At 50.3% G+C, this 15,470-nt stretch overlaps 1 protein-coding gene across 6 annotated transcripts in view; it reads left to right on the forward strand.

Moving 5' to 3' along the window:
- Window positions 1-15,470, forward strand: part of MAGI3 (membrane associated guanylate kinase, WW and PDZ domain containing 3) — a 61,161-nt gene that overhangs the window by 36,911 nt on the left and 8,780 nt on the right. For 5 of the 6 annotated variants that reach the window (XM_054087273.1, XM_054087279.1, XM_054087277.1 and 2 more), the window contains 7 exons: window positions 762-1,370; window positions 2,233-2,264; window positions 4,123-4,276; window positions 4,839-4,930; window positions 8,114-8,306; window positions 8,963-9,148; window positions 12,616-12,801. In XM_054087273.1, coding sequence (XP_053943248.1) covers window positions 762-1,370; window positions 2,233-2,264; window positions 4,123-4,276; window positions 4,839-4,930; window positions 8,114-8,306; window positions 8,963-9,148; window positions 12,616-12,801 — 1,452 coding nt within the window. The remainder of the gene's footprint in view (window positions 1-761; window positions 1,371-2,232; window positions 2,265-4,122; window positions 4,277-4,838; window positions 4,931-8,113; window positions 8,307-8,962; window positions 9,149-12,615; window positions 12,802-15,470) is intronic. The other variant, XM_054087274.1, reaches the window with a different exon arrangement.

Here is a 15,470-nt window from a genome sequence, read left to right on the forward strand (position 1 = left end):
GACCTGCTGTTCCATCCCGTTAGCGTGCGGTTCCTCTTCCTCCCTGTAAAAACAAAGGTGACCCAGCAGGGCTGCATGCGGTGGTTGCACACACACATTCGGAGGAGAAGAAGGTGTCTGTTCCTGTTGTAGCTCACGTGAAAGCACGTTTACTCCTTTACCACCACCCAGGCATTTGGGTGCTAAGACACTTTGCTTGCTGGAAGTCCCACATGGTGCACACGAGGGTTCACGATCAAACCCATGCGAATTATGAAACAAGATTTCAGGATCTGAACCCCGGTCCTGCTTCGTTCCGAAAACGTACGCTTAACCACGTGTGGCAGCAGTGTAAGAGTAACGTGTGTGGGTGCAATCCCAGCTTAAGTTTAGCCAGTCCTAAAATAAACACCAGACCCTCCCCCAAAAATCCGATTTATTCTGGATTGAGTTAGGGTGCCGTACAACGTGAATTAAAGTAGAGGACATCTGCTTGTGGCAGCGTGCGTGCGTCTCCGGGGGCTGTACGGTATCATTTTGTAAATCTGCTGCAGATTAAACTTTATATATTTAGCAAACTCTGGTCAGAGATGAAATAGAATAAATGCAAAGAGGAAATCCCCTGTGTTTTTGGCAACAAAGAGCTGAGAGGTAGCGTCTCAGCCACCACCCAGTATCGCTTCTGAAGACTGCCCAGTGGTTTCCTCCAGTCCCGAATGCAGAACAGGGCGTGCATGGGTTTGTTTCTGGTTTTGACGCTGTTGAACTTTCTTCTCTAACAGGGGATGTCATTGTAGACATAAATGGAAGCTGTGTCCTTGGCCATACCCATGCAGATGTTGTCCAGATGTTCCAGCTAGTTCCTGTCAATCAGTACGTGAACATGACCTTGTGTCGTGGCTATCCTCTTCCTGATGACAGTGAAGACCCCGTGGTAGATATCGTGACAGCTACACCCATCATCAATGGGCCGCCCGGGACCAAGGGAGATGTTTGTGTTACCAGCCAGGACTTAATAGCTGGAGCAGTTGTGTTGGACCAGAATGGAAAAATGGGCCCTTTGCTGGTCAACGGTCGTCTGAATGGCCCTTCCATGGACACAACCGAGCAGAGGGTCTCTCTTGCGTCTTCAGGGGGTTCTCAACCAGAGCTGGTCACCATTCCACTGGTCAAAGGGCCAAAAGGTTTTGGGTTTGCCATCGCAGACAGCCCTATGGGACAGAAGGTGAAGATGATCTTAGACAGCCAGTGGTGCCAAGGCCTGCAGAAGGGGGATGTGATCAAGGAGATTTGCCATCAGAATGTGCAGAGCTTGACGCACCTGCAGGTGGTGGAGGTACTGAAGCAGTTCCCCGTGGGAGCAGAGGTGCCACTGCTTATCTTACGCGGAGGTATGTACGGGAATTCACAGCTGTCATTTATGGTTATATGCTTTTTAAAAGACCTTTTTTAGTGTGATATCCAAATCATGTCCAGTCTTGACATTTAAGTAGCAGCCCTTTACGCTCCTGAGCCGTTATGCTCCAGGTTTAATTTATACGCCAAGTATTTGAGGTGAGAGTGTGTCGCCTGAGGAGCACTAAAGCAGAAATGTGCTCTCTACCTTAACAAAGAGTGTGTGATGGATACAGTTTCTGAGGCTCTCCAAATGTATTCCGGTAGCTGTAGCTGCAATGGACAGGCAGTTCCAGGAGATGAGAAGAAGGGTTAGCAGTGGGGTGGAGACGGTCACTGGAATTACCAAAAAAATGCTCATTTTTGCATTTTTGTGTTTATACCTCTCCATTGGCTGTCGCGTGTTCCCCAAAAGCCAACTGGTAAATCCTGTAGAAGGAGCTGAAGGAATTCTGAAGCGACGCTTGGCTGCTTGGAGTCTCTTTAAGTGTTCATTGTAGCCCCGAGTGTCACTTCAGCCATCGACACTTGCAAAAACCCCCGGGTCTCTCTGTATAAATGCTACTACTCCTTAATCCCCCGGGGAAATCATTCTTGAGCAGCAAGCGAAATTCCCTTGGACAAATCAGTGACTGATGTGTCATTTGGGTCACCAGCGCTTGGCAGACGGGAACAGGGCATTTTCATAGTTGTGCAGTGAGCGTTTTTAATCCGAGAGGTCTCTGAAGCGGTGGCTTTGCTCAACTACACGTGCCCTTTGCCTTTTCAAAGAAGAGTGAATCCGCAGTTATGTCCAGCCCAGGATGTGATTGCATTGCTATGACACCAACATTGCTCTCTACCTTGTGTTTTCCTCAGGTCCAGCCTCGCCTACTAAAACCACCAAAGGGGTGAGTATGAGCAATGCGTTGGAATGCTTCCGATGGAGAATATTCCAGGGGTTTGGTTGCAAACCAGACTTATAATTATTAGCGTAGCGCTAAAGGTTCCTTTGAGGTTTTGGGGTTTTCTACCAGAGCTGATGGACACCTCTCGTGCTGCCGAGAGGTCCAGAATGCAGCGGGGGCCACGTGTGACAATAGGTGTAGTGTGGGTTTGTCATGATGTTGCCCCTGAAGTTCTAGCGCTGCTTCCTTTCTTTGCACTATGCTGAAATCACTGTCTGCGTGCATGCTCTGACCACCTTTGGAGTCTCTTCTTCTCTGGATTGTGGTCTTGAGGGGATCTGCAAGGGGGTTTTACAAAACCACATCTACTTAAGCAGGCAGAGATTCGTTGTCTTGAAGTAACTGCTGTCAGCATATCCGGTACAAGGGACGCAAAATGCAGTGCCTATCGTTTTTCGTTGCTGATTACCTCTGTTAAAGTGAAACTGGATTTCTAAAGGAGGTGTGTGCTACTCCGATGCTTCTCAGCTCTCATGTAGAGTTAACACTGGTTGGTACTGGTTGGTACTTCTTCAAATGCTTGCTTATCTTTGAACCCTCGCCTCGTTCTTGGGAAAGCTCTATGTAGCTGCACATTCCTAGTTCGGTACTCATTATTCTTGGAAGTTTGCTCTGTTGGGGTATCTTTAATAGGTTTATTAGCTCAGTGGAGAGTCCTTAGGCTTCATAAAAGACCCTCTGAGTAGATAATGCTGATAGAGTATCCTGTCCGGACACTGCTTTTATCCACCAGGCCTGTTGGTGAGCAGAGCTGAGCCTTTAAAACTGCTTCCTGTGCAGAACAAACTATTTCATTTTAGGAAAACCCCGTTGCTGAGATGTAGCCTCCTTTCCAGTCTTTGTTCTGAGGTCGTATCCCAGCAGTGGGATGACGTGAGCACCTGAGTTCTGTGCACGTGGATCAGGCTGCACTTGGTAAAAGTTCAGGATTCCATTCCACGCGAGTACCACGCTGAGGAACGTGTGCCCGCATCCCCACGGCTCGAGGATGCACACCGTGTCAGCACCCTCTGCACGGGCGCCTTAAAAATACTCAGGACGCAGGGACTGGTGTCCCAGCACACGTGCAGCAGCAGCTTCCCACGGAGCGCTCGATGTTCAGTGGCATTAAGCAGTGTGGCAAAATAATTCAGTTAAAAAGGGCAAGTTCTCGTGTTTATAAACGCACAAGTGTCAAAGTGCTGAGCGCCTTGGGGGAGGTGTTCTTCCAGCCTTCGTAAAAGGGCATTTCTAAGCCTGTTCTGCTCCTGCTGTTTAACGTGCACAGACACACGCAGGCTACCGCCGCTTCCCAGTTTTCCAGGTTGGGTTTCATCCTGGGATTAGTATTTAGAGTTACTTCAGTGCATAATGGAGGCCTACAGGAAAGCTGGAGAGGGGTTGTTCATAAAGGCTTGTGGTGATAGGACAAAGGGAAACGGGTATAAATTGGAGAGGGGTAGATTTAGGCTAGACATGAGGAGGAATTTCTTCACCATAAGGGTGGGGAAGCACTGGAACAGGTTGCCCAATGAAGTTGTGGCTGCTCCATCCCTGGAGGTGTTCCAGGCCAGGTTGGATGGTCCTTGGGCAGCCTGAGCCAGTGGGATGTCCCTGCCCATGGCAGGGGGTGAAACTGGATGATCTTTAAGCTCCCTTCCAACCCAAACTATTCTATGATTTTATAATAGATTGGAAATTAGGGTGGGAGATGGCAGGGATGTTTTGCCCTCCGTGATGCTCATTGTCTTTGTGCTCAAGCACACAAGCTCAGCTCTGCTTTTGATGTAATCTGGATTTTGTGGGTTGGATTCTCTTCCAGAAGGACAAGCAAGACAGTTTAGGGAGTCTGGAAGCTGTCGGCGATCCCATCCCACAGCCGATGCCGTTTCCACCCACCGCTGTGCGACCCGGCTCTCCTAAACCAGACCCTTCCGAAGTCTACCTGAAGTCCAAGACTATGTACGAGGACAAACGTAAGTAGATCAACTTCAACATGGATATTTTCAATTACAGAGGGATTTTGTCTTTGTGGCAGAACTCCCGTGGCTTTCCTGTTAACCTCCCATAGATCAAACATTTCAGGAAATGTGTAATTGATACAGGAATTAGAGAACTATGGAATTCTTGTTAAAAAAAAAATGATAGAATATGCTTCAACCGTATTGACAATAAAACAGTAATCACAGAAAGATCTCAAGAGTGAGTAAGGTCTGATGTAAACCAACTGTTTCAGAGCCTATAGAAAGCTCTGAGTTGTATTACAGACCACATTTTATCCTGACCCACTATACAAACACGGCTGTTATTTCTCCTTTAGAATTCATCAATCCATCCTTTCCTTTTTCAGCCTTTTCTTGAACATTTACTTTTCTGTTTTGGAAAGAGAACGTTACTGAGGATGTGGCTGTTTGAATTATTTGCTGTATTTCTGGTTACCGTCTTCTGTCGATAAGAAGAATCAGAATGCATCACAAAAGCTTAATCTTTCAATAATCAATAGCTCCTTACATGTTTGGTAATGTTTCTTTGTCGTAGCTCCCAACACGAGAGATTTGGATGTTTTCCTGCGAAAACAAGAGTCCGGCTTTGGTTTCCGGGTGCTTGGAGGGGATGGACCAGATCAGCCCGTAAGTTAAACCATTTGTGTTTTGCCTACGTTATCTTACAGCCTCGCTGTTAGAACGGCTCCTACTCTGTCATCGCCATTTCCCTCTCATCCTAAACAATTCAGTAGTGGCAGAATTCATGGATTCAGTAGCTCATCAAGAATTGACTCCAATAACTTTCATTTTTCCCTCTTTGCGGCTGACTTCAACCCGCCAGGCTCCCGTGCCCTCTCTGCTCTCTGCAGCCTGTCCTTGGCAGCAGTTCCCTCTCAGGCTGGTGATGCTGCTGGTGTTTCTGTGTCTCAGGAGCCCCTGAAGGGCCAGCGCTGGGGCTTGGCCTCTTCCCATCTCCACTTGATCCCAGTGGTGGTCTTGGCACAAACAGTGCCCCGGCAATGCTCAATGTGCTGTGCACATCAGAGCAGATGAGTGGAAGGAAGCGTCTGCTTAGCCTGCAAAAGCTCCTTCAGGCATTCTGCTTACGGAACCGGCTGCCTCGGGCCTGGGTGGGCGCACGCTCTCCTGGTTGGATGGCCGAGCCCAAAGAGTGGTGGTCAATGGAGTTAACTCCAGCTGGAGGCCAGTCCCAAGCGGTGTCCCTCAGGGCTCGGTGCTGGTCCAACCCTGTTCAATGTCTCCATCAATGACCTGGATGAGGGGATCGAATGCACCCCAAGTAACTTTGCGGATGACACTATACTGGGTGGAAGTGTGGATCTGCTGGAGGGCAGGGAGGCTCCAAAGGGATCTGAACAGGATGGACCCATGGGCTGAGGCCATGGCAGGAGATTCAACAAGGCCAAATGCCGTGTCCTGCACGTGGGGCACAACAACCCTGTGCAGTGCTACAGACTGGCGGAAGAGTGGCTGGAGAGCTGCATGGAAGAGAAGGACCTGGGGGTGTTGATTGACTGAACATGACTCAGCGGTGGTCCAGGTGGCCAAGAAGGCCAATGGCATCTTGGCTTGGATCAGACACAGTGTGGCCAGCAGGGCCAGGGAGGGGATTCTGCCCCTGGACTCGGCACTGGTGAGACCGCACCTTGAGTACTGTGTTCAGTTCTGGGCCCCTCACTGCAAGAAGGATGTTGAGGCTCTGGAGTGTGTCCAGAGAAGAGCAACGAAGCTGCGAAAGGGTCTGGAGAACAAGTCTGATGAGGAGCAGCTGAGGGACCTGGGGTTGTTTAGCCTGGAGAAGAGGAGGCTGAGGGGAGACCTTATTGCTCTCTACAACTGCCGGAAAGGAGGTTGTGGAGAGGAGGGAGCTGGGCTCTTCTCCCCAGTGACTGAGGACAGGACAAGGGGGAATGGCCTCAAGCTGCGCCAGGGGAGGGTCAGACTGGACATCAGAAAAAAATTTTTCACCGAAAGGCTCATTGGGGACTGTCAGAGGCTGCTCAGGGAGGGGTGGAGTCCCCATCCCTGGAGGTAGTTAAAAGACGGGTGGATGAGGTGCTCAGGGACATGGTTTAGTGGCAGATAGGAATGGTTGGACTCGATGATCCAAGAGGTCTTTTCCAATCTAGTGATTCTGTGATTCTGTGGCTGTGCTTTGAAGTGCAGCCTGCTGAAGCGAGGCAAGGTTTGGGGTTATTGCACATCCCTTTTCCCCCACCTCTCCTGCCAGACCTTCAAGAAGGCAGTTTCTTCTGTCAGTCAATGTGGTTTCTGGTGGCTTCATCTCAGGGACACAAGCCCAGCCTTTCAAGGGCTCTTCTTCAGGCTTTTCTTTGCCTTGTGGCTTTCCCTCTCATCTCAGAAATCACATATTGTGGTGCTTTAGTGTTTTCACGAGAGCCTTGAAGCAGAACCTATTATGGACCTATTAACTCCTCCTGCAGATGGACCTTGTTTGTGTTTTGCATTGCACCCAGCATCAAAGCATAGCTCTGAGGAGAAAGGTGTGGGTTAGAGCCTGGTTTGCCTTAACCAGTCAGTGACGAGGGTTCCTCTGTGATTTTATGTGGTCGCTGCAGTTGCGTTTCCCGGCCGGAGCGTGCCAAGCTGTGCGGGTGGGCTTGGCTGACTCTGCTGGGCAAGATGATTACCAGGGAACGGCAGCGCTGGAGGCAGAGGGGCAAATGCCGGTGCGGAACCCACTGGGCAGCCCATTCCTCAGCCAGCGGCTGTAGGAGTCTCCCTCGATTTCCAAAGAGGCAAACATTTTCCTCTGTGAAGAAGTGCTGATTCCTCAACCCTGTGTTGAGGCAATTCCTGCGGCAGCCAAACCCCCAGGAGGAGTGTTCGGGGTACGCACTCAGGAATTGCTTTTGCATTGCGGTTAAAGAATACGTTTTTCTCCGTTCCCAGCTGTGATCCAGCACCAGCCATTTTATTGTTTCCCTAACATACATTTAAAGAAAAGGGAGAGCAGAACGAAACACCCTCACTTCTGTTGCCCTGTGTAGCATCTGTGTTTTGTTTCCATAACAGCCGTGGCCGTTGGCAAGCGTCAGGCTGACGTCGTGAATGCTGCGTGCAGATGATCACCTCCGACAAAACCGGCATAATTATTCCTTATCTTTCATTTAACCCCAGTTGTAGCCCGTGAAACAGTGTGTGGTTCTCTTAGCTGCTTTGTATTTAGTTCACTTTTTGAGGTGGGGGCAGATAAAACCGATGAGGGGAGCGCAGCAGCCTGACTGCAGGTTCTGAGCACCAGGAGCTGCGCACGGGGAACCTTCAAGCATGGAATTGTGCTTTTCAGCAGTAAATTTGAGTCCTTTCAAATTTTCCTTCTCCCCCCCGGTTGCTGTCTGAGCCTTGATTAAAAAAATAGTAAAACAAGCGGGATAAATGACAAAGGCTTTTGTTTCAGTCATGTCTGAGAAATGCTGTGTGTGAGAAGTGCACAGTGGGTGATTGTGTCAGAGGTTGAGCTGCTAAACACACTCCTGAGATAGCAGATATGCTCAGGAGAACAGCGATGCTTCCAGAATTGATGGAAATAAGAATGTAAAATCCACCCCCCGCCCCACTTCATGTGTTTACTGACCTCTTCGAGCCCCCGGGTTGTACCGCTAAGTCAGCTCCTGCTGGTTACACGCTCTGCCTGTGCTTCTGCTGGCATTGGACGGTCAGAAACCTTCATAAATACCTCCCCAAAGCCCTCGTCTCTCTGCCTTCTCCTGGATCCCAGCCTTTCTGTGTTCTCCTGAGCTCCTGTTCTGCCCTTCAAGCCCCCTGCCTGTGCTCTGCCAACAGATCTATATCGGAGCCATCATCCCGCTGGGAGCGGCAGAGAAGGACGGCAGGCTTCGAGCTGCGGATGAGCTGATGTGCATCGATGGAGTCCCTGTTAAAGGAAAGTCCCACAAGCAAGTTCTGGACTTGATGACCAGCGCTGCACGGAACGGGCAGGTGCTGCTCACCGTCCGGAGGAAGATCTTCTTTGGTGGTATGTGTCTGTCTGTCTGTCCGGAGAGGGTGCTCCAGCTCCGGTAAAGGAACACATAGATTTTGTAATCAGATCGATTAAAGCTGCTATGAAACCCATCAGCCGTTGCACTAGAGTTGGGCAGCCTGAGCTTCCTGGCTGGTTCAGCACCAGGATTTTGTAGGTTTGCTAAAAGAAAGCCTGAATTCATTCTCCAAACTGCCTTTCAAAACCCATTTCTGTTGTTCCGCATAAGCAGTTGTTCCTTAGATGTCAATTGGTGTAGCTGGGAGCAGGATCTCTGCTGTAGATCTTGAGCTTGTAGCATGCAGAAGAGCCACAGTGGGTTATTTTTACTATAAAAAGGCATCAGATCACTCTGACAAAGTCTGTGTGCACCCTGCCAAGTCTGCTCGGCTGTGACACCGGTGTGCCGTGGCCTTTCCTTGCATAACCGAGCACGCCTGTGTGGAACTGGGGGCCGTTGAGCGCTTCACCCTGCATCTGATCTCTGTTTGATCCCAGCTGTATTGTTGTTAAACTCGCCCTTACTTTCCCAGGCAGGCAGTGTTTCCTCGCGCTGGCTCTGATGCCAAGATGCCTGGGTTTGCTGGAGCTGCTTGGTAAACCAGCAGGATTGAGTTTTCCTTATTTGTTGTTTGTCTGCTCCCTGCAAGGGGAAAAACAACCCGAGGAGGAGGACTCGCAGCCTGTCTTGACACAAACCAGCTCTCCCCAACTGAATCGGATAGAGGGTGCAAACCAGCAGCCCCCAGAGGTCTACGATGTCCGCCTGCAGCGGAAGGAGAATGAAGGATTCGGCTTCGTCATCCTCACCTCGAAGAACAAACCTCCTCCCGGTGGTAAGTGCTGTGCCAGGATGCTCTGATCTCATGGTTCTGATGTATGGACTTGGCTCCAGGCACGGTGGGGACTGATCGACAGTGAGATAACCAAGGCTAAAGGCAAAAATAAACACAAATATAGTGAGCGAAGAAGAAGCCGCTTGCAGGAAGCCCTGGAGTGCAGCTCCGCTGATGGATCTGTGACCCCTGCACCAGAGCAGGTCTGCTCAGCGCGATTGAGCGTGGTCGTTTCCCTCGCGCTGAGGCTCCCGCTGCCCTCGCGGGGCCAGGCAGAGGCTGATGAATAGTTTTTGTGTGAGGTGGCAAACAGGATCACCTTTCTGAGCTTTGTTCCCTTTTGGTTTTCTGTGTGAGCCCTTAGATCACAACCATCTCCGTGTGTTCTCCCATAGCACTGGTGTTAAGGTGCAGAGAACTCCTGAAATCCTTATTCAGTCCCTTTCATTCCTTAGTGCACATCACCCTCCTTAAACTGATTCCGGACTACAACACATCTCTCTCTTTTATTCAACCTCAGACACTTCCTTCTGTTTTTCCACTTCATTTTACTGCACAATAAAACCCAGCAGGAACACAGAAAAAAAACCTCATGTCTAAATAACATTGTGCTGGATTCAGATGATCCATATTTAGAGTGTGAGGCAGTCTTGGCGCAGCCGATGACTTTCCAAGAATGCTACAGCCAGTGCTTTGGAAGCACCCGGCACAGTGGGACGGCGCAGTGGCAGTGATCCACGCACAGAGCGGCTCTCGGGTTCCCGGTCACCCTCCCGTGCGTGCTGCTGTGTGGGTGATGGTGTCGGAGTGGCCAGGGGTTGTCTGGCCAGTCAGATGTTGAGGAAACAGAATTATTCTATGGTTTATTGGTATTCTGTTATAACTGTACCATAGCCACAACATCTTTGTCTAAGGATCTGCTGCAAGTCCCTGATTATTTGACATTAAACCAGAAAGAAGGCGGCAACTGAAGTCAGTCCCAGTGCTGGAGACGTAAGCCCTGTGGTCCAGGTTTCTAACATGCAGGGAAAAAGATGCTGGTGCAACTGTAGGCTGGGCTGCGTGGAACATTTCTGTGCTGCAGTTTAACGTGGAGTCACTGCCTGTCTTCTAAAGCCAGGATGTTTGAAAACAAGCCATCAGCAATCGAGTCTGCAACCCTGCAGTGCTTTACACTGCACCGTTGGCTCTTGCGTTTACATAACAAAAATCTATTAAGGGATGTGTAATTAAAATTTCAACTCCTGGTAAATGCTAGAAGGCATCAATGTCTGCTCCTTCGCAGTCACTTCTGCGCACGCTAGCTCATTAAAGCAAGCCTTGATGGTTTTTTAATCTTGGGTGGCTGACGATGCTGTGGAAGTGTTTCAGATTTGCTGTCGTGGTTCTGAAAAGCCAGCTGATGATGCCATCAGGCACGTCGTGTTCCTCACCCTGCCGGTCCCTGCGGAGCAGGGTATCCACCACACCCCGCCAGGCTCTGGAGGTACAGCCAGAGTGTTTCAGGCTTTCCCGTGAAACACCAGAAGAGCGTTCTTGAAACATGCGGCGCTCAGCCCAGAGAGGTGTTTGGAACAAGTCAACCAAGAAGCGGTGCTTGCGTAGAAGAGCCCCGATGAAGGATCTGGGAAGGAGAGGAGTCAATTTTGCAGTGCCTTCAGGCAGCCAGATGAATGCGAGGCTGTTGCAGACGCATGGGAGAGCGTGCTGACTGATGTGCTTTGATGTAACGCGAATCTGCGCTGCCAGGGCCACGTCAGCACGCAGGCAGCTCAGCCAGCGGCTCTCTTGCCCCGTTTCGTAGGCTTCTCCTGCGCGGTGGCGTCGCGCTGTTGCCCAGTGCCGTCTGCGGTGCTGACGCTCGGGTCAGCAAACCCGAAAATGAGAAATGTCCCTGAGCATCGGCTCGGCTTTTGGTGGGGACAGCGCGGGAGCTGCCAGGGCTGTGGCGCTGCTCTCCTATCGGAGAAGCACCGGGGGAAGCACCGTGTGGAGTGGAGCATCCCTCCCTCTTGTGCCATTTCAGTTCTGTCTGTCTTCACCTCTGGGAAAGTAACAAAAAGCAGTCATCTTTCTTTCATCTTTCCTTCTACTTCTTGACAAATTCCTTCTTATCCCTGTTCTGTCCTTTCTGGCCCCATTACTTTGACCTCTAGTGGAGTCTGTATCCAGAGCAGAGTGGCGCTATGGGGTGGACCGAGGAAATCGGGCCAGGAGATCCACCTGAAATCCCAGACAGTTGTGAGAGGTGCCAGTTCCTCTCGGAGAGCGAAAGTAGGGAAAGGGCTTGTGCTGAGCAGATCTGGCAGCCCTTGCTGTGCTGCTGGGTGTGCTGAGCACCGCTGCCCGGTGCTCGCCGGGCTGCTGAGTCTCTGACCTGAGAAATTTGATTTCGTTTTAATGTGTATTTAAGGCTTAATTTTTGGTTGCAAGGAAAGAAGAGTTAACCTTTGCATCCAGGTTTCCAACAAGTGTGTTGGAACGAGATGTCCGTGGTTATCTCCGAGCCCACACAGCGCCCCAGAGTCTGTGCGTGAGGTGGAGAAGGTGGTGAGCAGGAAAACCTTCTGCTCCAGAGTGCTCATGGGGCACCCAGCCTGACTCATCCCACTGCAGATGTGACCCATTTCCATCCCATGTGTTCCTTTAGGCACAACACCTTCTGTGTGACGAGGCTGTGCTGTCAAGGGTCGATGTTTCCGTTCAGCTGAAGCTTTTGTCACTATTTGTATGGTTTCCTCGTGCGAGCAGTGCTGTCCTTTGGAGCAGAAGCGTAGTCTGGGATGGCTTTGCCCAGTCTAAAGCTTTGCACAAAGGGTTGGGTATAGCTAAAGATAAAGCATATAACATTCATTTCGTCATCGAATAAAAGATGTTTCTATCCAGCTGTATCATTAGTCCATTTCAAATGCAACCCTTGGTGCCCAGCAAAAGAATAATTCTTATTTCAAGGACTGTTTCCTCACCTCCTGCCAATGCGAGATTGGTCACCATGATGTAGGTTGAAGGAACTGAAAGTGCCAGAGCTTTGGAAAGGGAATGGATGACAATTTTACGGTAAATGGATACTAATTATACTTATCTAGCAAATAATCACTACGTTTTCAATGTTTCATTAAATAAAAGGGAATGGAAAAAACTCACCATTTCCCTTATCATAAAACCCAATACAAATATACGCATAAAAATTAGGAAGAATTTCTTCACCATGAGAGTGGTGAGACACCGGAACAGGTTGCCCAGGGAAGTTGTGGCTGCCCCATCCATCCCTGGAGGTGTTCAAGGCCAGGTTGGATGGGCCTTGGGCAGCCTGAGCCAGTGGGATGTCCCTGCCCATGGCAGGGAGTTGGAACTGGATGATCTTTAAGGTCCCTTCCATCCCTAACTATTCTATGAGTCTATGATTCTGGCTTTGTGTGACACTTTGCCAATGTGAACATTAATTGTGTCTGTTCTTGATTTCTTAGTGATTCCTCACAAGATTGGGCGAGTTATAGATGGGAGCCCGGCTGACCAGTGTGGGAAGCTGAAAGTGGGAGACCGCATCTCGGCGGTGAACGGACAGTCCATCATGGAGCTCTCGCACGACAGCATCGTGCAGCTGATCAAGGACGCAGGCAACACGGTGACTCTGACTGTCGTCGCTGAGGAGGGTAAGGAGGGCGACTGGAGGTGGTGGTTGTAACTGCTGACGCTAAGAGATCTGATAGTGACTTTCCAGTACCAGAAGGGGTCTACAGGAAAACTGGAGAGGGACTGTTCATAAAGGCTTGTGGTGACAAGACGAGGGGCAATGGGTACAAACTGGAGAGGGGCAGATTTAGACTGGACATTAGTAAGAATTTCTTCACCGTGAGAGTGGTGAGACACTGGAACAGGTTGCCCAGGGAAGCTGTGGCTGCCCCATCCCTGGAGGTGTTCAAGGCCAGGTTGGATGGCCCTTGGGCAGCCCCTGATCCAGTGGGATGTCCCTGCCCATGGCAGGAGGATTGGAACTGCATGATCTTTAAGGTCCCTTCCAACCCAAACTATTCCATGATACTATGTTCATTCACTTAGAGTGGAGCAGTTTAAGATGTTTGGAAAGTAGAGGAACAAAAAAGAAGCTCACTCGTTTGCTCTGAAAGAGCTGAAGTGGGGCAGGGAAAGAGGCGGCTGCTACAGGGGTTATCCTGAAAAACAAGATACTAACCACGCGATGCAGGGTAGGAGGAATTCTCATAGTTGCACATGTGAGAGAGAGGAGCTGCTGCTCCCATAGAAGCGTGTCTTGTCCAGGCACGGATTCTCAAGCCAAAGAGAATTGTCCTCTCCTGGGGAAGCTGCAGCAGGCGTGGGAGGATGCTTGGAGAGGAATCCTCGCCCCAGACAGTGCCCGTCTCTAGCTGCCGCGGACACTGCCAGGAGCTGTGTTCCATGCGAGGGAGGTGCTCCTGGGATGCTCTGGAACGGCTCTGCCGGGGGCTCCAAGGCTTTAGGGACACTGCTCTCCAGATCCTCTCTCTGTTGAGGCCCTCTCAGATTTCTCCTTCCAGCCACGTTAAAGCACACAAATCGCCTACTGCTGCATCCCTGCGACACGACAGAAAGGTCCTGACATTCTGTTGGCCAAAACTGCCCTTTGGGCTCATTCCACCCTGAAAGCCTCGTTCAGGGCTTTCCTGCAGAGCCTCCCAGGCTGCGGGCAAACTCCTTACACGTGGCTGTGGTGTCACCCAAGCATTGAAGTAGGGGTTTGTCACAAAGTCCCATCTCAGAGCCCGTGCGTTTAACCAAAGCTGCGCTCAGCGCAGTATTGTTCCGACACAAACAGCTCACTGTGAAGGTGTAAAACCCAATCATTTGAAGAGAAAAGCTGGGTTTGAACCCTGCTTACCGCTGCATTTTTCTGGATTGTGGGTTTAATTAAACTCGCTGTCATTATTTTACCAGAAATTTGGCTTTCTTCACCTCTTGAGTAATGAACACCCAAAGCCAGAATGCGAGTAATTCTGATTCTCCAATTTCACACTCATTGCAGATATTTAATGTGCAATCTCAGCCTGCAATACAGAATCTCAAAGGCTTAATTCTTCCTTTTATTGATGCTTGAAGCAGACACTCCTCTAAATTGTTATTTTTCCATGAAGATTTTCATTTTTATCAGCCAGAATGCACGCCGGTTCGAAGGGACGCGGCTCCAAGCGTCACCCAGAGCAGTGTTTATGAAGCAACTGCAGTTTGGGTTGCTTGCATTGGATCCGTTTCCCTGGGCTCTCCATCGGCTTTGTTTTCCAAATAAGCATTCTGAATTAACTTTTCTGTCCCTTACTTCTGCATGACCCTTCGTGGGCTCTGTGTAAGGACTATTCCCACTACCTCAGTTACAGGTATGGAGCCAAAATGTAGAGATAAAGCATGAACTGAGGAGAAGCAACAGAGAGATGGGGGAAAAAAGTAGCAGGTGATAAAATGAGACCGGTCAAAAAACCCATGTGGGTTAGAGGAGCGAGGGTTGTTTCAGGTGTAAAGAGTTTTGTGACAAGGAAGGCGATAAACACAGAACCTGTTCCACCACAGTGGGAATGTGTCACTGTTCTCCTTGACTGAGCTGCAGAAACGCGGTGCAGTCGGTGGCGCAACGCTCCACGCAGCAGCTCCCGGAGGAAGGGAAGCCAGGGTGGGTGTGAATGAGTTGGGGCTTCAGGCACATTCCCTGCTGGGCTGCCCGGAGGGATCTGAGCTTCACAGGGCAGAGGGATCACCTACAGGGATGTGGGAGGCAGCTTCGGAGACACAAATGCCCTTTTTGCCAGAGGCTGTTCCCGTCACAAAGCATCAATGCTGGTGGATTTTGCTGCTCCCCAGCGCTCTCCTCCGAGACTGGCAATGAAAGCACCACCTGGCACCTTCCCTCTCCTTCCCGGCTCTCACAGATGTGTGATCTCTGCTTTTCCTACGAATAAACGACCTCTGCTTCACGCACCTTCACGTTTTTCGCAGGAGCAGGAGCCTGTCAGCTTTCGTCGCCCGCTTGCTGGGAGCAGAGCGCGGGCTGGGAATCGTACAAACAGATGGCGTTTCTCTTGCCTGTGCTTCTAAATTAAAACTCTGAGTAGAAACCGGGAGCAAAAGTTGACATTATGTCTCTAGAGGAAAGCCTCTTGAAGGCATTTCACGGTGACAGCGCCAAGCAGCCCCACAAAGGGCTCCAGAGGGCTCGGGTGCCTGGGAAGCTCCGTTCTCATGACACGCGTTCCGTTTGCCTCCCTTGATGATGCCGGAGCGCTTTGTGTGTTTTACCAGGGTTGGTTTGGGTTCCACTGAGAGACGCAGCGATGGG

Source organism: Cuculus canorus, chromosome 24 (assembly GCF_017976375.1).
Source record: "Cuculus canorus isolate bCucCan1 chromosome 24, bCucCan1.pri, whole genome shotgun sequence".
Lineage (NCBI taxonomy): Eukaryota > Metazoa > Chordata > Aves > Cuculiformes > Cuculidae > Cuculus > Cuculus canorus.